Below are 23,816 nucleotides of genomic sequence, written 5' to 3'. Positions count from 1 at the left end.
CCTTTTGCAATAGCATTAAAAAAAATACCTAAGGAATCAGTCTAACAAAGGATGTAAAAGACCTCTACATTGAAAACTATACTACTATGAAAAAGGAGATTGAAAAGGATATTAGAAAATGGACAGATACCTCATGCACTTGGGTAGAAAGAACCATATAGTGACAATGGCCATACTTCCAAAATTGTTATACAGATTCAATGCAATTCCAATCAAAATTCCAATTGTATATCTCACAGAATTAGAGAAAACAATCCTAAAATTTATTTGGAAACAGAAGAGACCTAGAACAACAAAGGCAATCCTGGGCAGCAAAGACAAGACAGGGGACATGACAATCCCTGACTTGAAATTGTACTGTAAAGTTACTATGATGAAAACAGTGTGGTATTGGCAACAAAAACAAAACAAACAAACAAACAAAAAAACCAGATCCAAAGATCAGTGGAACAGATCAGAAGATGCAGAAACAATTCCAGACACATTAAGCCATCTTATCTTTAACAAAAGGGCCTAACACATTCATTGGCAGAAAGATAATAAATGGTGCTGAAAAAACTGGCTCTATACATGCCAAAGATTAAAACAAAGATTAAAACCATATCATCTACCATGCACTAAGCTAAATTCAGAAGAGATCAAAGATCTTAATATTAAAACAGAATCATTAAATCTGCTGGAAGATAGAGGAGGTAAAACTCTTGAAGACACTGGTGTAGTCAAAGACTTTATGAACAAAATCCAGCTTGAACAGGAACTATCACAAAGAATCAACAACTGGAATCACACCCTACTGAAAAACTTTTACACAGCAAGAGAAACCACCAACAGAGTGAAGAGACAACCCACATGTAGGAGAAAATGTTTGCCAGCTGTTCCTTAGACAAAAGACTACTATCGTGAATGTATAAAGAACAGACACACACAATCGGTCCTCCCAAATTTAAAGATCCTATCCAAAAAATAGACATCTGAGATGACTACACACTTCTCAGATGAAGAAATACAAACAAAATAAATGTGAAAAAATGTTCAACATCATTAGTCTTTTGAGAGGCGCATTAAAACAACACTGAGATTCCACCTCACCCCAGAAAGAATGGCTACTATTAAGAAATCAACCAATAACAAATGTTGGAGGGGCTGGAGGGGAAAAGGAATTCTTCTCCACTGTTGGTGGGAATGCAAACTGGTGCAACCACTGTGGAAATCAGTGTAGAGATACCTCAAAAGACCAGCAGTAGAGGTCTCATTTGTCCCAGCTAGTCCACTTCTGGGTATCTTCGCAAAAGAATTTAAAACAGCATACCACAGCGATATATGTGCACCCATGTTTATAGCAGCAGAATTCATAATAGACTGATCTTGGAAGCAACCTAAATGCCCATCAATGGAGGAATGGATAAAAAAGATGTGGTATTTTTATACAATGGAGTACTACTTAGCCATAAAGAAAGATAAAACTGGAGACTTTTACATGTAAATGGATGCAACTTGAGAACATACTCATTAGTGAAATAAATAATACAAGTATAAACATATTGTCGTTACTGTGAGAAGCTGAAACAACTATTAAGAGTTATACTACTGATTTCTTTGAATTTACTGAAGAGAAAGATTTGTGCTGGTATTATTTGAACAACTGAATGCAGATATCTTGTGCTCTGGTTATTTGATGGATTGAAATGAAAATAATGCACAAATTCCATCTCTGGAAAAATGGCTATTATCAAGAAATCAATTACCAGGGATATAGTTCAGTGGTATAACTGCCTGCCTGGCAAGTGCAAGGTCATGAGTTCGATTCCCAGTACCCTCCCCCTAAAAAAGAAAAAAATCAACCAATAACAAATGCTGGTGGGGGCTATGGAGAAAAAGGAATTTTCACTCTTGGTGGGAGTGCAGCCTGGTGCAACCATTGTGCAAATCTTTGTGGTGATTTCTCAAAAAACTAAAACTAGAAATTCCATTTGACCCCGGTATTGCCCTTATTGGTATCTTCCTGAATGAATTAAAAGCATCATACACATCAGTACACGTGCACTCATGTTTACCGTGGCACAGTTTGTAATAGGTTAATCTTGGAAACAGCCCAATGCCCATCAACCAATGAATGGAGAAGGAAGATGTGTTTGTTTTTTTTAAAATACAATGTAGTACTGTGCTATAAAGAAGGACTTGAGACATTTCTAGCTAAATGGATGCACCTGGAAACCATACTCAAGTTAAATAAATCACACAGACATGCTCAGGGATCACATGGTTTCTCTGGTATGAGAAACTGAAAGTGTATATAAGGAGCAAAATGTGTAACAGAGTTTGGAAATGAGAAGTGTTCAAATGAGAAGGGAAATGAAGGGGAGAGGGAAAGGAAAGGAGGGACAAGGAAGAAAAGAATACAAGGGAAACCGGAAACAGTTTTTGTAAACAAAGAAGGGAAAAGGGATTGAAGGGAGCGGAGCAAAATACATGATCCATGTATAGGTACAAACTCCCAGAGATGAATGTTATCATTATATCATTATGCATCAGTAAAATAAAAAGTAAAAAAAAAATAAAACCATAATATTGTCATATAAAAAACATGTACCTAGTAATTTGTAATAAGGAAATAGTTGGAAACTATTGGATAATTTTCTCTTTTAACAAAATAATTTTTCAAATTAGTAACTTTTATGTTACAAATATACACAAACTGCGGCTGTTAATTAACATCACAGGCCTGCTGGTGAGAAACCTTCCCTTGGAAGTCAGACTAGCAGGAACTTGCGTCTGAACTCCTGAGTTAGAACGGACCTGGAGCACTGCAGTCCTGTGGGTCAGTGGCACAGGAGCTGCTTCTGTTTCCAGGCTAGGTGCCGAGCTTCAGGGGGGCCTCACACGGAAGGTTTTCACACACTGTACTTTGTAGTTTCAAAAGAGGCAGGAGCTCGATCTCCCCAGCTCAGCTTTTTGTCTGTCTTTTGCTCTGAGCTTATCAAAATGCGCTCCATTGAAATTGTACCTAAGATTCACCCTTGCCCCCAAATCCCGTTCTAGCCTGTCTCTTCTTGGGTCAGCTTGTCAGGCTGCAGGAAGCGGCTGCACAGATGGGTCACACTGTCTTGTTAAAGGTTTGGCGAGCCAGCTGATGGTACGGTGTTACTGTAAACTGGCCATAGTGACAGAACTGACACCACAGAAAATAGCAAGTGCTATAAATCAGGGGTCTCTCCAGTGCTGGAGGAGGTGAAAACGTTTCCCATCAAACTGCTGACAGCAGAGGAGTGTCTGGTGGCCTTTATCAGATTAGCTTTATTGATCTCAGACTTCATGAATGGGGCCACGAGGCAGCCTGAGGCCTCTGAAGCTGTGCTAACTATTACACTGTAGGAAAAAAGCATGTAACCAAAGATAAGAAAAGTGGGCCAGCTCCTACCTGTCACAGACGCTGGAAGGGTGTTGGCCTTTTTCAGCTGTTCTCTGCGCTCAAGCCGGGACACGGCGGTCTCCGGCTTCTCATCTGGCTGAGCGGAGGACTTGTGCAGCGAACCTGTTCTGCGGACACTGCTGCTGCCAGGCTGTGCGCTGATGCTGGCCTGGTGGGCAGAGACGGGAGGTTGTTCTCAGCCTCACAGACAGACTGACCCTGCCACCATGGGCTCCCATGACCAGGGCTGGGCTCCTCCTGGACCACGCTGGAGAGCAGTGTACGCGCAGCCCAGCCTCCAGCAAGGGAGTGGTCAGTATTAGTGGCCCAAGGACAAAGTTCCTTTCCCAGGAGAAGCCTAATGAACTAACCGATCCAGCCACAGAAACAAGGCTCTGGATTTCTATTCTTCCCACTGCTTAAATAAAATCATTTACTTCTCATAGGCAATAGTGTTCCCTTACCCAAGAAGGACAAATTTTAAGACCCCAGTGGATCCTGAAGCCATGGATAGGACTAAACCCTACACAATCATGCACGCTTCCCTTCTACCTTTGATCTTAACAACCTCCACAAGCAGTATTTTTCCTTTCTTTAAGTCCAGAAGTTTTCCTTTCCCATGCAAAGGAGGCAAGTTACAGCCTCTCTTGTGAGTATCTAACTCACTGCTTTTGGGTCACTGTTAAAGCAGGGATTACCTGAACACAAGCACTGTTATCACTGTGGTACTCAGTCTGATAACCGAGACCACTACGGGGAGGTGGTGTAGACAGATGTTAGCCAGAGATGACCCAGGTCCTGGAAGGATGCAGTGGGGCAGCCCGCAATTTCACCTTGCTACTCACAGCAAAATTTAAAATGCATGGATTGTTATTTCCGAAATTTTCCATCTAATGTCTCTGGACCATGATTGGCCTTGGGAAACGGAAACCATGGAGAGTGAAAACTCAAAGGGCCCGCCCTAAGTGGTGTTCTCCGTGGGTGACTGCTATAAATATACCACGAATTCTGCAAACCAAGTTCACCTAAAAGCATGCTGAAACCACATCAAATTTCATACTGAAAATGCTTCTCTGACTTAAAGGTAAGTTGATTTATTTACTGTTCTGTCCTTTGTAAACTTCACTAACCGTGGTTAGCCCTTTCTTTCTTTTCTTTTTTTTTAATCCTTGTGACCTAAATGAGCTAAGTTTAGGACAGCAAAACTAAAGTTGAGCCAGGGATTTAGCTCAGTGGCATAAGCCCCAGCCTTGCCGTGTGTGGTCGTGAGTTTGATCCCTGGTACAAAACAAGACAAAATGAAACAAAACAAAAGTTGAAGGCAAGCTACTCACGTTGTCTTTGGAGAGCTTTTCTGCCTGTTTGGCCTCACGGGCCTGCTTCCTCTCCTCTCGGGTAGCTTGCTGCTCTCGAAATCCCTTTTGCTTCTGCAGTGCTAATGTTATCCACAGCGGCTGGGCAGTTTCTACTTTCTCGGCAAGTTTGGAGCCATCCAGAGAGTGCCTGCTCTGAAGCACTGGCTTCTCTGCAGGGAAAGACAGAGGGGTCTTCTGTGAACCTGAGTTGTGTCAGTTTCTCCCCTCTTAAACTGACAGCATGTTAGTTTATGAGACACTCGAGTAACATAAAAATGTGCCCATGCCTAAGAGACACCACTTGGTGGGATCATGACATCTTCGATCAAGAGAAAACCAGAGTATTTTTCTTTCCTAGAAATGGAAGAACTTATTTTGCAGGAAAATAAAATCTCTAGCATCACAAAAATCTCATGCTGGCCAGGCATAGTGGTACGTGCACTGGGAAGGTGGAGGCAGGAGGACTGCTGCAAGTTCGAGGCCAGCATGAACTACATAGTGAGACCCTGTCTCAAAAAAAAAGAAGATGCTTACAGGAGAGCCACACAGTTACATGGTTCACTGTTCCATTGTTTTAACTCATTGTTTTAATGAGATTTATTTTTAGTAATGGAAGCCTCCCTCCAACATCTTATGTGGAACTCTTGTATTTGAAAGTCATAAGAGTCAGTGCTCTGCCTAATGCGGCTGCTGGGGGCAGCAAGGCCCCGAGGAACACAGTGAGTATCCCAAGATTCTGGTTCAGTGCCCACACTTGGTACATGGAGTACCAGGGGGCCAAAGCAAACAAGCGTGGTGCACAAACCGTCAGCAGTTAATGTGCGAGCAGAGGCTGCATGCTTTGACTTAGACTTCCGGTCTCCATAACCACCTATCAGGTGGCTGGGGTCCCAGAGAGCACGGGCTCTGAAAGAGCAGACCTGGCTTTGATCTCACATGACCTTAGAAAAGCTGCTCAACTTCCCTACGCTTCAGTTTTCAAATCTATAATGTAGGATAACAGCACATACTTTACCAAGTTGCCGGTTATCAGAACATTTAGGATAATGTTTGACATATATTAATCATGCTATAAAAATGAGCTGTAATTATTTATGTTTATGGGATGAAAGTCCCCTCTTCTTTCAAGAAAAACTTATGCACTTTCAGAGATAATCGTCCTAGTACTAAATTCTATAGTATCTCAGAGGAAAAGGGCTCACTGTCGTCCTGCTCTTTTGAAATCCAATAGGGTTTACACCCCAATATTCCAGACTCTTAAAACTGGAGCTCTCAGTCACTTGGAATTGTTACTGTACTCTAGGGTGAAGAGAAAGACCATATAACAAGAAAACAAGTTTGAATTGGGAATTCAAGAAGAGAGAAAAAGGTAGATTCTTATAATTTTCTTTCACAGTGCCAGGGATCAAACACAGGGCCTTGTACATCTAGGCAAACACTCTACCAAGCAGCTACACCCAAGTCACCACTTGATTTTCTGTATGTCTTAGTTCTATAATGCTGTAGGAAAGAATGCATATTTATGAGACTTATAATATCCCTAAGAATCAAATACAGATTCCCTTATGACCTAACTCAGGAAACAAAAACCAACACATTTCAGGATTTCAAAACAAAACTGATATTGAAATGAATTTTTTAATTCCTCTTCAGTTAGCCAGAACAATAGCACCTCAAGCGTCAGCTGTGTTGAGATGCTTTACAAACATCAGAACTAACTTAATGAGCCCTCGTTTTCCACTCAGGGGTCTGTGACACTTTTATGGAAAAAACAAACAAACAAACAACCATTTCTCAAAAAAGGGAGAGTAAAGTTGTTTATTCACCACAGCTGCCTGGAAAACTGCAGAGACCAGCAGGAATTCAATGCTGTCAGTGACAACTAACACTCGGCGAAGACGCAGAGACAAGTGGTGATATGGGGCAGAACTGATATGAAGAACGGCCAATGGGCAGGCTCTGCTCCCCTGGAATTCAGGAACAAGAAACGGCCCCAAATAATTGAAGAGATTCTTTTAGTAAGAGACCATGATGTGGAAATCAGAGCCAGCTACAGACAGCTAGGCAACCTTGAGAGACACCAATGGCAGAAAGATCTGCTACAAGGCAGAGGTCACTTTGGGCTCCTGTGAGGGGCCTCCTGCCATTATTCTGTGATGCCAGTGGGAGGGCCACTGTCCATCTCCTTCCATGTGAGGTGCATGTACCCACACTCCAAAGTGCAAGACTGTCTACTAGGGACGGTCAAGATCATGGCCAAACAACTACCGCTGGTACATGGAAAAATTAGGATAGGGGCTGAAGAAGCCAGAGTAGGGCATTTCTTTGGAAAGGATTGTTGGAGCACGGTGGCCCCCTACAACTGCTCTCCCACAAGGGGAGAAAGGGCAAAAACCTTGTGAACGGGTCCTTGCTGAGACCACCCCGATGGCCCAGTGTGTGTCCTCGGCCTCTGCAGGGCACAGTCTTAGAGCTTCTAGTTGCACCTGGAAATGCCCAAATGCAGGGAGAAGGGCCTGTGCTGGAGACGTGCCCCTTCTGTGGACACTGCAGCCTGAGGCAGGCCTGAAGAGGAAAATAGAGTTAAAATTCCTGCAACTAGCTACTCCCTAGCAGATTTGTCTTCCTATCTTCCACTAATGCCAGGTGCCTATTTCCTTTGTCGACCAATCATACCCTGAACTCCTATGTCTGAAGCGCTTGCTTCCTGTAAACTCTGAGCCTGCCCCCACCTTGAATTTGTATCCTTCACATAACTCCAACTTTGCCTGGAGTTTGAACGTACATACTTGCAACATACATGATGTAGTTTTCACTCAGGCCAATCACACTCAGGCCGTAATTCACAACATAAGATGTAACCAAGTCCTCTGCTTCTGTACTTCCTGCTTGCTTATCCCATACAAGCCCCCAACTATCAAGGGTCAGGGCCTGATAGTTTAGTGACTAAATCCCTATTAGAGCTATCGATGTAAAATATATCTGCCTCCAAAATCCTGGGTGTCATTTCAGTGTTTCTGTTTGCTGCAGCAAGCTAACGTAGGAGAAACTATCTTTGGAAAAAATTTCCATTACTACAGCACAAAGGACACAGTATTACAACATGAGACCACTGTTACCGAAAGACTTTCTACAATCAAAAAAGCACTGAAAATATACCAAGGACTCCTGCAAGTCAACAGGTAAAAGTGTTATCAAAAGTTTATATAGTATTTTACAAATGCCAAGTGAGAAGCACCAGGGAAATTACGCACAGGGTGAAAAGGACACGGTTTCACCTGGAAAAGAACTTCCCATGCTGCATTACTACTGGGGGAAGCCAAGCCAAAGAGCTGGCTGACTTTCCAGATAGTGCTGTCTGTGTTTATGCAGCGGAGCCATGTCTCCCTACTTATGCATGTGTTCTGAGCATCCACGGAGCTGGTTAAACAGAAGTGCTCTGGAGCTGGCCATGGTGGCACATGCATGGACTCCTGCTCTGCAGGAGGCTAAGGCAGCAGGACTCTAAGTTCAGTGCCAGGCCAGGCAACTTGGAGGGACTGTTCAAAATTTTAAAAAGGGCGAGGGGGAGGTGTAACTCAGTGATACAGCACTGGGCAAGCATGAGTGAGGCCCGAGTCTGGTCACCAGAGTAATAAAATGAATGAATGAAAAAGTGAATAAGTAAGTAAATGTCCTGTGTAAATACATGATCAAGTTCAAAGAATGGCTGGAATCATCAAGACAGTAAAATTCTTCATTCCAATCAAGGCTTTGCAAGACAGAAATGCTTTGCTAATCACATAAGGTTTTCAGGGAATTAAAAGTTTCCTAATTAAAAATTATTTAGTTGTGATTCAAACCTATTCCCTCTCATTCTAAAACTCGGTTGGCAGGATAACTAGAGCCCATTGGAGTTCCTTTCTTCAAACTCCAGGGAAACCCCACGTGGCTGCTGGGATCAAAGGGACAGAGTCACTAGCTCAAAACATTTCTTTGAGAGAGGGATCCTACCTACCTGACTTTTCTATGTATCACAAGCAGAAATTCAGAATGAGCTATTGCAAGTACTGAAAAGTCTATTCAGATAAACACATAACATTGTAATTTCTGCTTTTCTTCCTAACAATTGAGCTTAGAGTCAGCTTTGCAGAGAGCTTGGTCTCTGCACTGCTGCTCACTGGCCTCAGCCCTAAATGGCAGACCTCTCTGTTAAGCAGTGGTCACTTGGATTGATGATGTAAGGTTGTGCATACCCTAAGGAATGTTCAAGACAACTAACTCATTAGGATGAATTTTTAAAAACTAAATTATTTGTAGAATAAAAGTTTTTATTCTACAAATAAAAATGAAAACTTGTTTTCTAATAGTTAATGCCCAGACTGTTACTGATTTCACTCAACTCAGCTTTTCTTACTGACATCTTCACTCAACTCAGCTCTTACAGCAAATGGTATGTTAAAGGTTCCCCAGAGTGGCCAGAAGGCCTACGCTGTAGGGAATGCATAGGGCATTGGAAGACTTGTGCTTGTTTTTAGTGTACTGGGAGCTTCCACATGTGGATTATGCTATCCTTTTTCACTAACTGATTCTTATAAGATGGAAAAATGGTGTAAAGAAACTCTACAGATTTATTAGTAGTAAGGCAAGCATCAGAAAATAGCAAAGGTGACAAGCTCTTGACTTACTGCTTTATGAAGAAATCAGATCTGAGAAGTTGGCCAAAGAAAACAAGAACTGGCACCATGATGTGCAAAGCAGATGTCTAGTCACTGCTGCCACAATGCAATGAACTCCATTTATCCCAAGTGTATATAACATCCCCGGGGGTTTACCTTGAGATGGTACTACATGTATACATCCAACAAATCAACTGGAAGTCTGTGCTTAACATTTTTATCCTGATGGGGTGTGTAGTCAAATAAGTATGTTGTCTTTGCCCTAGAGTAAAGGGTGGAAGGTGCACAGCAAACCCCCAATGAACAGACGCAGCACCTCTGCATACAGCCTGTCATGGCTTATGTCAGTGGCCCTTGTCTACTGCTTGGATTGATGATGTGAATGCTACACCCGCCCAGGGGTGGAGCATACAGTTACATCATACAATGTAACGGTGGAAAGAAGGTGTGTCTCTCTCTTTTTGCTGGTTGGTGCCTTATTGTTTGCAGCAGCCATGAATAGCTGCCCCGCCACACCACGCTGCCTTGGAGCCAACTGGGTATGAACTGAAACCTCCAAGAACTGTAAGAAATAAACCTTTCCTTTCATAATTTTGGGTGTCAGGTATTTTGTCTCAGTGACAAGCAAAAAGTAACTAAGACAGAATTTGGTATCAGAGAAGTGGGGTCGTTGCTGTGACTATACCTGACCATGTGGTTTGAGAGCTTTTGGAAATGGCTTGAGAGCAGAGTTTGGGAAGGTTCGGAGATGTCACCTAAATGCACAGAGCTGGAACAGCTTAGGCTGTTCTGTAGAGGACATTCTGGTCAGAGCTCAGGAGAGTAGAAGGTAGAAAAAAAAACCTGACAGTAAAGACCAGGCTCAGGACTGCATTGGTTGTTGGACTCCAGTTGATATATGTTATGGCTTGGCAGGAAGTCTGCATTTTGCTCATGTCCTGAGACTTTGCCTGAGACTAAGATTAAGGGCAATGGAATGTAATCTGGAAGAAGAAATTTCAAGGCAGCCAAATGCTGAGACTGTGGCATGACTACTGTTGGGAGATCTTAGTCAGATTTATGTTGCAAATCAAGGGCAAAGAGCCCAGCAGGATAATTTAAAATGCTGTGAGTTTGGCCAGAAGGAAAACTCCAGTAAAGCTGTGGATTTTAATAAGTTGAGACTTCAATTGCTGAGAAGGAACAGAGAAATAAAAAGATAGCCAGGGGGCATCCTAGGAAGCAGTGGGTCTTATCCTTTGCAGCCTCAAAACTGCAAAAGTGAAAGGCTTTGCTCAGAGGAGAAAGCTGCAGAGCACTATGCTCCAGAATGGCGATGGAGGTCACATGAGGTTCAAAAATGGCGACAGAGGCCACACGCCAACATGGCAGCAGCCACCCCAGGTTCCAGAATGGCAGCAACATAGAGAAGCTTTTCCTCACAATCAGGTTCACAGAGCCCAGTGATCCAGGCACTCGACCCCTACTGCCAAGAGAGAAAGCCTGGCTACTGCTCCAGCTGGCAGTAAACCTTGGTGGCATCCACATGGCGCTGATTTTAAGTTCAAGGAAAATGCACACATTCTGAGGGTAAGATGGCTTCCATCCTGATTGCAAAAAGCCTGGGAGACCAAGTAGTGTGCCTTGAGAGGGCAATATGTAAAGATGTAAGGGTGAAGCCAAAGGTGCAGTGGAGACCCAGAAGTTTAGAAAAGCCAGGAATGTGGATCATCTAAGGAAAAACTGAGCAGAGGGGACTTAAGAAAGAAGCTACTGGAACTCAAATACCTGGAAGTGCCGTGGGGGTGGAATCACCCAAGCCTTCTGGAGCTTGCAACCAGACTGCTTCAAATGCTGAGCCTGGAACTCTAGGACTTTATGTTCACCCTGCTGGATGTTGGACTTGCTTTGTTTCCAATGCTCTGTATTCCCCGTTTGTAACTTTTGGAATGGTAATGTTTATCTTGTGCCTTTGCATTTTGGAAATGTTTAACCTTGTTTCATTTGTACAGGGGGTTACAGTTAAAGAGTTTTCCACAGATCTCAGAGGAAACTTGGGACTTGAACTTTTCAGCAATGCTGAACCTGTTAGGACTTTGGCAACTCTTGGAGATGGACTAAATGTTTTTTTGTATAAAAGATGTACATGAGTCTTTGGGGGACAGGGGTGGGATGTCACAGTTTATGTCACTGGCCCCCAAGCCTCATTTAATTATGGACTCGACCAAATCTAGCATTTGCTTGGTGCTATGAGTGCTACACCCACCCAGGGGTGGAGCCATCATACAATATAAAGGTGGGAAGAAGGTGTGTGTGTCTCTCTCTCTTTCTGGTTAGTGCCTTACTATTTGCAGTGGCCATGAATGGCTGCCCTGCCATGCCACGCTGCCTTGGAGCCAACTAAGTATGGAATGAAATCTCCAAGAACTGTAAGAAACAAATATTTCCTTCCCTAGCTTTGGGAGTCAGGCATTTTGTCTCAGCAACAAATAAAAAGTAACTAAGCCCCCATACCGATAAAAATGAAAAAAAAAAAAAAAAAGGATAAAAAAAAAAGTAACTAAGACACAACCCAAAGCAGGGGGCTTGCTTTCAGGGTTTTTTTTGTTGTTGTTGTTGTTGTTTTTTTTTGGTATCAAGAATAATTCAAATAATAGAGCTTTCACAGGAACAATAATAGTTTGGGGGAGAAAGTATAAATAATCAAAGGGCTATCTCTAAGAGAAAAAAGCAAACACGATCTTTATTTCTTAGGGGACAGGGACAGTAAACCATAGAGCAGACCAGAGTGCAGATACCACCAGGAATTCTGCAGATACCATAAAAGTTAATGATACAAAAACTTATGTCAAAATTAAAAATGGACCCCTCACCTACTAGAACAAACCTCACTGGGGGGAAAGTGATCTGAAGCTGCTGATCAACAAGGCCATCCTGGTAAGCTAGGTAAGCAACCACTAAAAGAGCGCACTATTCTTCTGTAAAGGCAAATAGACCAAATCAGCACTTCTCAGTAAACAACTCTACTCTGCAACAATCACTGTAAACCTAAACACTTAAAAGAAAAGCAATCTCTCCTTACAGGGCGGAATCCAGGAGGTGGCAGAGTGGTGAACAGCAGAAAAACCGCCTTTCTGAGCTTTACTGCCCAATGCTGGGAAATGGCAATGTGAGGAACAGGGAAGTGGGTCTCCAGGACCCGGGAAGGACCTGAAGTGAAAACTGAAGCCCGTGGGGACAATGAAGAGAGAGACCTCAAAACAAAAAGAGACGGCAAGGATCAATTTGTCCCTGAGCCCTGACTCACCATGAGGGAGGGGCAACTTGAACTTTCAGACTTATTGTGACTATAGGCAACACCAGAGGCCTCCAAAGAGCAATGCACCAGTGGAATGGAGCAGTGGATGCCACGGACTGCAGTGGCTGGTGAGTTATTTGGGTTCAGGTGTTCTGCTAGAAAGGACAACAGGCCAGTAGCCATCTTGGGGGAGAGGCCAACCGAGCTCAGAACAGCTGAGGGCTTGGCTCCAGTTCGTGGCTCCCAGTGTCGGGGTGAAGCTTCTGAGTTCAAATGGAAGGAGGTCAAGGAGCTAATTCAGGCTGCAGGGAGCGGGGCTTAAGCCTGCAGGAGACACATGCAGGGCTGCAAGCGGAACAAACTGCATTTCAATCTCACATCCAGAACTAGTAGAACTAAAGGTGCAGGCTTTCGAGGATTATCCACTACCCCACCATAAAGCTACAGCTGGCTTGCTGGGATTAATCAAGAAGGATCTGGGGGCTCGGTCTGTCTAATCTATCAGTGACAGCAGAGACACACCTTAAAGTGGGCTTTTTTTTCCCCTCATTTCTCCTTTTGTCTTTTCTCGTTTGTTCTTATTTTTATGAGTGTGAACACTGTTTCTAGTTTTTTTGTTGTTCTGTTCTGTTCTTGTCTTTATATCTTTCTTCTCTCTTTCCCTCCTACTTTCTCGTTTCCCAAAGTTTGCACAATCTTCCTTTGTGGTCCATTCTTGCTTCTTACCTCTTCTTTTTCTTCCATTTCTCTATTTTCTCCCCTCACCCTTTTAAATTTTTTCCCAAGGGTAAAATCATCATATTGAGTTTATTTACTGCATAAATATTCTGGTCTGTTTAGATTTTGTTATATAACCATAAACACAATTTATAGTTACCACAGTTTGTCATTTTTAGGCTGTGTTTGATGCTGTTATTGCTGACTGTACTACTTTAACCAAGATGATATAACTGTTCTAATCAGTTTTTCTTCCTGGTGCCAAGACTGAGACTACCTAACGATCAAAATCAGTACTACAGGCCCGTGCCAAAGAACCAGGGGCTGGGCCAGGTAGGTGGCAATTTCTCATTCCCAATAAATTGAAGAAGTAGGATCCCACAACAGACTCAAAATTCAAAAGCCATCTACACCTGGAAGACATCTCTGGCAAGGAATCATTTTCTAAGGGTTCTAAATACTAGCAATAAGCTACTTGCCATAAGCAATCTACAAGGATTAACCCAGGAATTAAAAAAAGACTGTAAAGACATTTAAGCAAATGCAGTATCAGACTTCGAGCTCACCAAAGACAAAGCCAGGGGGCAATGAGGTGGGACACCTGGAAAGCCGCCCGCCTTGATGCTCTGAAATGGTAACAACAGAAGTAGCAGAGCAGATGAATGAGGCTCTAGAAAAAAAAATCAGAAATAATTTCTCAGATAACTACACAGATGGTGACTTGATGAAAGACTGGATTAGTGTCTGACTCTGGAGCAGACACAAATAAAAAAATAGAGGAGTTTAGGAAAACGATGGAAACCATGCAACAGATTCAAGCAGATCTCCAGGAGACTGAAAAGTCCAGTGAAAGTGTGTACAGCAGAATGAGCCGATGTGATGACAGAATATCAGACTCAGAAGACGGGATCGTGACTAGTGATCATGAAAAGAAATATTTACTCCCTAAAAATCTTAGGGGAGAATTTCTCTGGCAAGTGTGCAGCCACGGCCCTTATTTATCTCCTTCTCTCTGCAAAGCAGAAGAAAGTATTAGATGAGGGCTGGGGAGGAGGGCACAGAAACCAATTCAATGACCACTTAGCTGCCCCAAATGTTCAGGAGGAAACAGAGGTAGCCACACATAAGGTTGCTCTTAAGTTTCTTTCTAGGAGTGCTCCACAGTGGCAGGCTGGCGCGTTGGTGTACGGTGACAACCTGAAGCAGCATTTGTAGAGTAATTTATATAAAACGCTGTCAAAGCCAGCTGTCCACCGAGAGGCTTCCTAGACCCCAAGTAAATGTCTAAAGCACCTAGCCTCCCAACTTGGTGCAGCAGACAGAACACAAACTTTGGTCCGGGAAGCATCAGTTTTTATCATCAGTTCGTTTCAACTCAAAGATGTGTAAGAAGTAAAAGGCCTCACTATAATCAAGAGTGTCCTTTGAGAATGGCACACTGCCTTCCGATTATCAAAGATGCTTTCTGCTTGCTTCTCTGGGAGCTCTCATGGCTCAGGCAATGAAGGCACATCCACCCCTACAGGTACCTACCTTTTCTGGCAGCCTCTGGTGTATGGGAAAGTCTCTCCAGCTGGGTGGCAGTCAGAGGTGGGGAAATGGGCTTCCTCTCCAGAGCCTCTTCCTCCTGCTCCCTCTTCTGTCCCTTCCTTTCATCTGGGGGTGGTGGTGAGGGTGGCTGGGGATCCCTGCTCTCCTGGCTCTCTTTGGGAGGCGGGCTGGGTTCTGAATCAGGCTTCCCGGCCCTACGGGCCAGGAGCTCTACCAAATATGGCCGGCTGAGCTTGGTGAGAGGGGATGGCGGTGGGGCGTGGCCAGCAGGCTTGGGCGCCAGGGCTGGCTTCTGCACCGGGGTTGTTCTGCTTGCTGCCTTGTCCTGCTCTGCAGCTGGGGCCTGGCTGCTGGCTGGTGGGGGACTGGGGTGGGCTCCAGAGGGGTGAGTGCCTGCGGAGTCCCTGCGGGGGGCCGGGGCCTGCTTCCTGTCCTGGGGGAGCGCTGGGCTTGGCTTGGCTGCCCTGCCCTCCGTTTCTCTCTCCGAGGGACTGTCCACACTGTCTCCCGTGCTGCTGTGTCTCTTTTTCTTCTTCTGTTCCGCCTGCTGGTCGCAGTGAAAACGCAGGGAGTAGTTGGTCCTTCTCAGTTTTATTCCAAAAGGGGTAGATTTCTCCTCTCCACCTGATGTCACTAGGTCTGGCTTGGCTGTGCCACTTGCGCTCTCGCCATCCAAGGAAGTGGTGGGTTCAGCATGGGACACTGCTTTCAGTGGAGGGGGAGGAAGACTCGGGACAAGGAAGGATGGAAGGTCTTTGGCAAATTTGCAGCCCTCCGTGGCGTCTGTGGGCTCTGGCCGCACCTCAGGCTTCTCCGGGGTCCTGAGAAACTCCTGAGGTGGAGGCCGGGGCGCTGTCTCCTCGCCCAGCCCTGGAGACGGTCTCTTGCGGATGCTGTCGGCCTCCAGGCTCTGTCTGGAGATCTCGGTGCCGGTGTCGGAGAACTTCTGCCAGGCGGGCATGATGGAGAACTTGGCGTTGGCGGGTGGTGTCCTGCGCAGGTGCCCGCGGGAGTCGCTTCGAGGCCTGGGAGCAGGCTCATCCCCCGGTCTTGACTGTTCTTTGTCCCCGCCGCGAGGCTCGCCCTCCACGTTCTTCAGGATCCGTGACCTGATTGACGCCCACTCGGCCAGGGCAGCCGAGCTGCCAGGCGGCTCCTGCAGGGGCCTGGCCTTGCCGCCTGCCCGGGGCTCCGCGGTAGCAGGGACATCCCCCGGCCTCTTCTCTTCCGACAGGCCCAGCAGCGACATGCACGCGGTGTCCTTGATCTGGTGCAGGTTTACCGCCGGGCTGCACAGCTGTGCCCCGGTGACCAGAATGGCGGTGTGTGGGACGCTCAGCGCGCGCGGCACTTTGGGCTCCTGCGCAGGAGTAACGGGGCTCAGGTTGACCTTGGGGAACAGGATCTGACGGCCGCCCGAGGACACCTGGAACGTGTAGGGCCGCGGCATGGTCTGCCTCTCTTCCACCTCCTGCCACCGCATTTCCTCCGCTTTTCTGTCTTTCTCGGGGATGGCTGATTCGCTCTTGAGCTTCTCCTCCACTGGTGCCTCCCGCTCCTGCGGAGGGTCCCCGTAGGCTGATTCTCTCTTGTCCTCCAGAACGCGTCGCTCTTCCCCGCAACAGCCTCCCCTCGTGCCCGGCTGCTCTCCGGCCGGCCTCACCTCGTGGTCCGGCAAATCCTCTGAGCTTTCTCTTCGCCCGTTAGGAGCCATGTTTTCTTGCTCTTCTTCTGGCTTCACCGAGTAATTCTGAGGACGGTCCCTGCTGTCCTCCACCTGCGATTGCGTCTCTTCTTTCCACAGCGGCGGTGCAGCCCAGGGCTCGCTCTTCTCCGCCCCTGGCCACCTCTGTGCCTCCCTCTCCTTGCCCTGCTCCAGCTCCTCTCTCCGCGGGGCCTCCTGCTGCTGTCGGCTCAGCTCCTCCAGCCGCTCCTCTTCCTCCTGCTCCTGCCTACTCTTCGCTTCCAGCTCCTCCCGCTGCTTCAGTTCCTCCTGTCTCTGGGCCTCCTCCCGCTTCCAGGCCTCCTCTTCACGCCTCTGGGCCTCCTCTTCCTGCAGCCTCCGGGCCTCCTCTTCCTGCAGCCTCTGGGCCTCCTCCTGCAGCCTCTGGGCCTCCTCTTCCTGCAGCCTCCGGGCCTCCTCTTCCTGCAGCCTCTGGGCCTCCTCCTGCAGCCTCCGGGCCTCCTCTTCCTGCAGCCTCTGGGCCTCCTCCTGCAGCCTCTGGGCCTCTTCCTGCAGCCTCTGGGCCTCCTCCTCTGCCAGCTGCTGTGCCTCCAGCTTTCTGAATTCCTCCAACTCCCTTTTCTCTTCCTGCTGCCTCTCAGCCTCCTCCCGCAGATTCTTCTGCTCCTTGGCCTCCCTGCGCTCCCGCTGCTCCTGCTCATGGCAGCCCTGCTCTTCCAGGCCAGAGCGCTGCCCTTCTTCCCAAGATGCCTTTTCAGCCTCCAGCAGCAGTGGCTCCCCCTCACCCTCCTCTTCCTTGCCCTCCTCTTCCAAGAGCTCCTGTCTTCTGTTCTCCTCCCAGAGCCTCCTCTCCAGCGCCTGCAGCCTCTGCTCCTCTAGACGTCTCTTCTCCGCAGCCTCAGCCTTCTGCTGTTTGCATTTGGCCTCCAGTTCTCGCCAGTAGTCTTCCTGGCGTCTTTTCTCTTCCTGGGCACCCAGCGGCTGTGGTTCCTCTTCATGCCAAATGTGCTTGTCTTCTCCGGGGTGCCCATTCTGGTCCAGGGAGGGCTCCAGTCCTGGCTCACTCGGTCGATCCTAACATGGAGAAGGGAAACAGTGAGCCTTCGGCTTGTTCCACAAGCAGCCCTTACTCATCCCCTTTGCAACACAGTGGTGCTGTCAATTGCAAAAGAAGGGACAGGTTCTTCCCCCAGTAAGGACAGCTCCAGGAGTCTCCGTATCTGAGGATTGGCCTCACACTTTGCCTTAGCTGCCATAAACCAAATAGTAAATGGCAAACTACAGAAATAATTCATGCATTTTTTTTTTTTTTTTTTGAGACAGGGTCTCCTATGCAGTCCAGGCTGGCCTTGGACTCACTATATAACCCAGGCTATCCTCCTGCCAAGGCCTGGAGAGTGCAGGATTACAGGCATGGACCACCACACCTGGAAATTCACACATTTAAATCATTTTCAGTATATATTGAGCATATTGCTATAGTTTTTCTGTTTATTATTACTTGTTGCTGTTAGTCTTTTACTGCACCTATTCTATGAATTAAACTTTTAAAGTATGTATGTATAGGAAAAAACAGTCTATAGCATATTCATGTATGAAGTATCAGGTACCCACTGAGAATCTCGGAAAATATCCCTATAAATAAAGAAAGAATACTGTAACAATAATATGAGGCATTGGTCATACCAAGCTAAAGTGAACTGTGGGAAGAAAGAACTTTATCTTTAAAGATATCTTTACACTTCACCCTTTCGAGACCCTTGGTTATTGTCAAATTCATGTTTTCTCCCTCTCTCTCTTTCTCTCTTTCTCTTTCTCCAAGGTCTCAACATGCAGTTCAAGATGGTCTTGAACTCACTGTGTAATCCCCAGGCTGGCCTCGAATTCCCAGCGATCCTCCTGCCTCCACCTCCCTAGTGCTAGGATTACAAGTGTGCACCACTGCACGCAGATCCTTTCTCTTAATATGAATACTAGGAAAGTGAATACCGCATCACTAAGAAGTCCACCCTAGTCCGACTGAAGGTGTTTTGGCTAAGCCACAGCAGAGAGGGGCTGGCTGGCCTTTCTACTGCAAAGCAGGCATAAAGCATGTGCAGCCCTCTGCTGCCCGCCAGCAAGGGCAGCAGAAGGTAAACGGACCTGCTGATCTGGACACACTGAAGTTCCCAATGGGGAGAGACCGCGGTCCCTCAATGGCCTCACCTTCACCAACCTAGTGGGCAGAATTAGTGCCCGGACAGCCAGGACTGGGTCTACGCACCCGGGCAAGTCGCCTGTGCTTCTTTGACACCCTCTGGTTTTTTGGCTTAACTGACAGTTTGTGCTTGGCGGCACTGTTGTCCAGGCGAGCGATGGCCAGGGGAATGGCATCGAGGTTGACACTTTCGATGGTGCCAGCAGAAGACAAGTGCCTTTTTGGCCGAGACGGTTTAACTGGAGCAGCCTGTAATGCAGATAAGATAGAAAGTCAGTCTGGACAAGAACATTGCAGGGAATCTCAGGACGGCAGTCCGCAAGTGGAGGCTGCATCTGTAGGCAGAAGGACTTGTGGGTGCCGGGAAATGAGGCCCAGCTTTAGAGTCAAGAGGGCCCAGTGTTGCAAAGTCTAAAATAATAAGTAGTTGCTGGCCCCGAGACGGCAGAACTCTGTCAGACACTGTGTACACATTCTCCTCCCACACAGGGTGTTAGTCCCTTCAGGCAGGGACGGTGTCTTAGTCATGCTGGCATCAGTAGCACATCTTATCTGGCGAGTGCTCAGTCCATACTTGTTAAAGGGATGAAAGTACGAAACCTCTAAGCCTAGAAGAGGAGATTTACGACCAGCAAGAATGTGTCAGCAGTCACGCCAAAGTCATAGGTGCCGAGTGAACCGAAAGATCAAAAGCAAAGGGGGCTGTGAAGCACTGCGTGGCAAGATGCAGCAGGGCGAGTGAGGTCCCTGACGGGTAACCCGGCAACAGCCTGCGCTTCTGGATGCAGACGCAGTCACGGAAGCACAGCCTCAGACTGACTGGACCACAGAAAGGTCAGAGTGACAGCAGCACGGACAAAATCAGAGGGTGGGCAGATGGGCAGCAGGAGCCACAGCTGTGACTGCGGAGGACTACGACAGCCGTGAGCCAGGGCTACTGGCTGCTCGATGTCAGCACGCAGCGGCTGCTCACAGCCCCGTCTGCTCAGGCCCGCGGCTCTGCACACACAAGGGCAGCTCTGGAGGGGAGCTCACACCTTTGGCTGTGTTTGTGCAGCAAGTGTAGAGTCCACAAGGTTTAGCCAAAGACCCTACCTTTCTTATTTATGCCCAGAAGATAAAAGACCAGACTGACCCCAAGGGCGAAATGGAAGATCAGTGCATAGTTATTTATGACAAGCTCAGAAAAAATACTTCCAGCCTTTGGCCTTCTAGCTTTCATTTACTTACGGTTACCTTCACAGTATGAAATTCTCATCTATTGAGAAGAGACAAAGTAAACATTTATTTCTGTCCCCTGAGAAATGCAGGACAAGAAGTTGGGGCGGTGTGACAGACTGAAGACAGACGCGATAAGCTGGGATGGAAGTGCCCTGCCATGCTGCTGGCTATTGCAGCAGGCCTCCCCCTGATTATCTGAGCCATCCCTGTCTCGGGGAGCAGACCTGGGCACTATCCCTCTTTCAGAACTCGGGAGGAGGCCAGTCCTCTGTGTGGTGAAAAGTCTCTATCAGAACAAATCGGCCTCTATGGCACAGTGCTCAGAGACCACAGTCTAGACCCCTACACTCCCTTCAGGCAAAGTCCCAGGTTTAAAAGGGACCTAAAAATGCAACGTACATATAGATAGAGACTCTAAGCTGGGATTTTTTGCTTATGTGTTTCCTTCTTGTATTTCTATTAGGATTCTTCCTGAAACAGTTGGGTACATTCAGTTATTCTGGGGGTCACATTTCCATGGATTAACACTGACTTGAAGGACATGATACATTTAGGAAAACTACCAGCTTTTAAGACCCTAGAGCACGGGCATTTTTGCAGAGCAAGTTTCAGGTCCAACAATTGTGTTGCCATGGAAATAGATACTCCAACCTCAACTACTGGTTGCATGTTAAAGGAATTTTAACATATGAAGGCAACATTTACGAATGAAAAATGAAGCAGCAGGTTAAAAAGAAAAGACCTACGAGAGAGGAAATGAAGTTCAAATCCTATTACCTTCTCTTCCATCTCACCCCCAGCTCCAGGGAGATTCAGAGGACTTGGAGAACTCGGTGTATCACTGGACTGGAACAACAGAGGAGGCACCCAAGTCAGACGCTGGAACAGGAAGTTCTTGGGCAAATAACGAGAGGCAACCTGTGCCTGGGCAGGGCCACCCCTCCTCCATCAGGGGTGTGTCTGACCCCCAAGAGCTGTGGTGGGTACTCTGCTGACAAGGACTAGCTGAGGTGCAGAGGGCTGAGGTCCTCTTCTCTGAGGTTAGTGCATTTCCCACCTGCGTGGCCCACATGTCAGGCCTGGGCTCTCTCCACAGCCTGAAAGAAGCTAAGGGCCACTCATTCGCCATGTGACCCAAGGAATAGGGCTGTGCCACACACACATGGCTCCAGCTTGGATCTCTGGCCTGGCTGGCATCTTCCACTCCTTACCTGCCAGAACTGTCCCCTCTGTGCAAGGGGTGAGAGGACACAAGGCCCTTCCAGTTTCACATACAAAGGGCTGCACCGAGATGGGAGTGGGGAGGGAGCAAAATCACAGGCAGGAAGGGAAAAAGAAAGCCTAGTGACTCACCCCAGGTACCAGGTATGCTCCGGGCACACCCCAGCTGAGCGTCCCACCTTCCCGAGGACCCTCCCTAGTGCTCTAACTACCAACTCATGTCACCATTTTTTAAAGATCTTCTCTTCCAGAGCACTGTCAGCTGGCCCTGCCTGTCCATTCTCTGTACCGTACTCAGAAAGAAAACACAGGCCAGGGATTTAGCTCAGCGGCCTAAGTGCCTGCCTAGCAAGTGCAAGGTCATGAGTTCGATCCCTGGTACCAAAAAACAAAACAAAAAAAAGCCTGCCTGCTAAGAAAGAAAACAGGTATCAGATTATGATAGCACCCTGCTAGAATTACTCAGAGGCAACCCACTCCTGCAGCACGGAAGTCCCATACAGTCCCCCTTTCCCCATGGTCTGTACATCTGTCTCAGGGCCAGCCTCCCTATCCCGCCACACTGCCTGCTTCCTGGTCTGCTTTCGGGACAAGCTCAGTCCCATTGGGACCTCTGCTGTGGCTGACTCACCTGGACCATTTTTTAGGGCTATTTTAGCTCTGCTCTCAACCACACACCTAATGACACAATCTCCCTGTTACTCACTTTTTTTTTTTTTTCTTCCCATTACTCACTTTCAAATCACCCTGTTTTGTTTTCCATGCAGCCAGTATTTTTCTGGATCTAAACTGTTTATCTGTCTGTTGTCCACTACTCATTAGGATGCAAACTGCATGGAGGCATCCCCTGGGCTAATATTGCTCATCTCCTGACAGCCACATCTGAGTCAAGGTCTGCTACACAGAGCCTCCCTCTCTCTGAGGCCACGGGGCGCGCTCTGAGCAGCTCGCAGTGACTAAGTCGCTGCTTTTGGGCTTACATGTTGTCTGGCGTCAGAGAGACTGAGGACAGCAGTTTTGGGCAGATCGGGAGGACCGGGTCTTACCCGTTTCACCCGCACTCAGAGGGTGCTAATGCGTGTGGATGCAGGGGCGTCAGTCAGGGCCAGGCAGCAGGGGCCCCTGGTGGCGCATCCTTCTTCTCTTCCCTTCTGCATTTTCCTCTGCACATCACTTATCTTTCCTAATCATGATAACTGACATACTCTTCTCCATTTTAATGCCAACCACCCTGATCATAGGTACCTTACTAGGCAGGACTGAGAAAATACATTTTTCCTCTTTAAAAATATCTGAAGCCCCATCCCTCACCTACAGAATCCCGACTCTGGCCAGTGGTAGGACTTCTGCTCCCTTCCCAGCAGGGGTGTAAGGGCTTCCCTCAATTCAGGATGTGCAGTCTCCTCTCTAGTTAGTCAGCGGGCCGAAAGTAGACAGTGTGGTGTGAACATGACTTTCTTTCCACACTCAGGGGACTTCAAGCTAGCCCATGTGCTATGTTCTGTCTCACAGAGCTCCTGCTGCTTTCTCTTCTCATTTGTCTTTAAATTAGTCCAGCGTGACAAGTAATTATTCAGTGCTACTAAGCGGGCAGTCAGTCAGTCCCGGGAAGATGTGGATGTGGAAGACGCAGTTTGCCTGCAGGGAAGTCGAGGGGAGGACACAGCTACAGGGACAGAGAAGCAGATGCGCGTGGGGCCCATGCGGGAAAGACTTACAGCCAAGGCAGGGAGAACACAACACAGCCCCTCGGTAAGGCCAGGCAGGGCTTTGCACGCCGGGCACGACCTGTGTGGGAGGCGCCAGGCAGCACAAGCATGCCCTCTTCAGCTCCTTCTCGTTGGCCCTAGGAGTGGCACCTGCCCAGGAAGTGCCCTCCAGCCCTGAGCGTCTCCCACTTGGTTGCTCCTATGCAGACCACAGGGTCATCAGGTGCCCGATCCGCTGCCCAATATCCCGCCCTGCTTCTGAGCAATTCCGTCTCCCCTGCCAGAAACTTACTTTGTTCTCAGTGTCTGAGAGGACAATGTCCTGCTGGGTCACAATTTCCATGGGGCTGGTCAGGAACAGGTCCTCTTCCGAGCTGGCGTCTCCACTGCCTGCCTTCTTCATGGGAATGGCGTTGGGTGGCTTCTGCCCAAACTTGATATTCTTGCCCAGATGTCGCTGGAGAGAAACAAAAGAAAGACATTTCTGAAGCAGTGAAGCGATCTCCGAAACCACAACCAGGTTTCCGGCATATCTAAGGAGCACCGAGCCATAGGCTAAAAGCACGGCTGTCTCGGGAGGCGACGCACCGGGCACACAGTGCGCTCGCTCCCACAGTGCGTTCACTTTCTTCTGGCCTCTTCCCTTCCCCACTTCAAGCCACGAGCTTTTCATCCAGCCACTCCTGGGGAAGGGCCCAACTTTTACTAATGGGTAAAGGGATCCCCTTTCTGAACCAAAAGTTGGCATATGCATTTTTGATTTTTAATCTATAAATCTAAAGAAATCTATTAAAAGTATAAAGGTTATACAGAGGGC

At 47.3% G+C, this 23,816-nt stretch overlaps 1 protein-coding gene across 9 annotated transcripts in view; it reads right to left on the bottom strand.

Moving 5' to 3' along the window:
* The window catches only part of Cracd (capping protein inhibiting regulator of actin dynamics), a 357,802-nt gene that overhangs the window by 78,648 nt on the left and 255,338 nt on the right, over nt 1–23,816 (bottom strand). For 7 of the 9 annotated variants that reach the window (XM_063240494.1, XM_063240491.1, XM_063240495.1 and 4 more), the window contains 6 exons: nt 23,292–23,456; nt 20,847–20,915; nt 18,915–19,097; nt 14,950–17,725; nt 4,744–4,934; nt 3,419–3,578 (listed from right to left, as the gene is read on the bottom strand). In XM_063240494.1, the coding sequence (XP_063096564.1) occupies nt 3,419–3,578; nt 4,744–4,934; nt 14,950–17,725; nt 18,915–19,097; nt 20,847–20,915; nt 23,292–23,456 (3,544 nt within the window). The remainder of the gene's footprint in view (nt 1–3,418; nt 3,579–4,743; nt 4,935–14,949; nt 17,726–18,914; nt 19,098–20,846; nt 20,916–23,291; nt 23,457–23,816) is intronic. The other 2 variants (XM_063240493.1, XM_063240500.1) reach the window with 1 other exon arrangement.

This window comes from Cavia porcellus, unplaced genomic scaffold, assembly GCF_034190915.1.
Source record: "Cavia porcellus strain 051 isolate PalLab524CR breed Dunkin Hartley unplaced genomic scaffold, mCavPor4.1 scaffold_30, whole genome shotgun sequence".
Lineage (NCBI taxonomy): Eukaryota > Metazoa > Chordata > Mammalia > Rodentia > Caviidae > Cavia > Cavia porcellus.
This window is presented reverse-complemented; position numbering and strand designations above follow the sequence as displayed.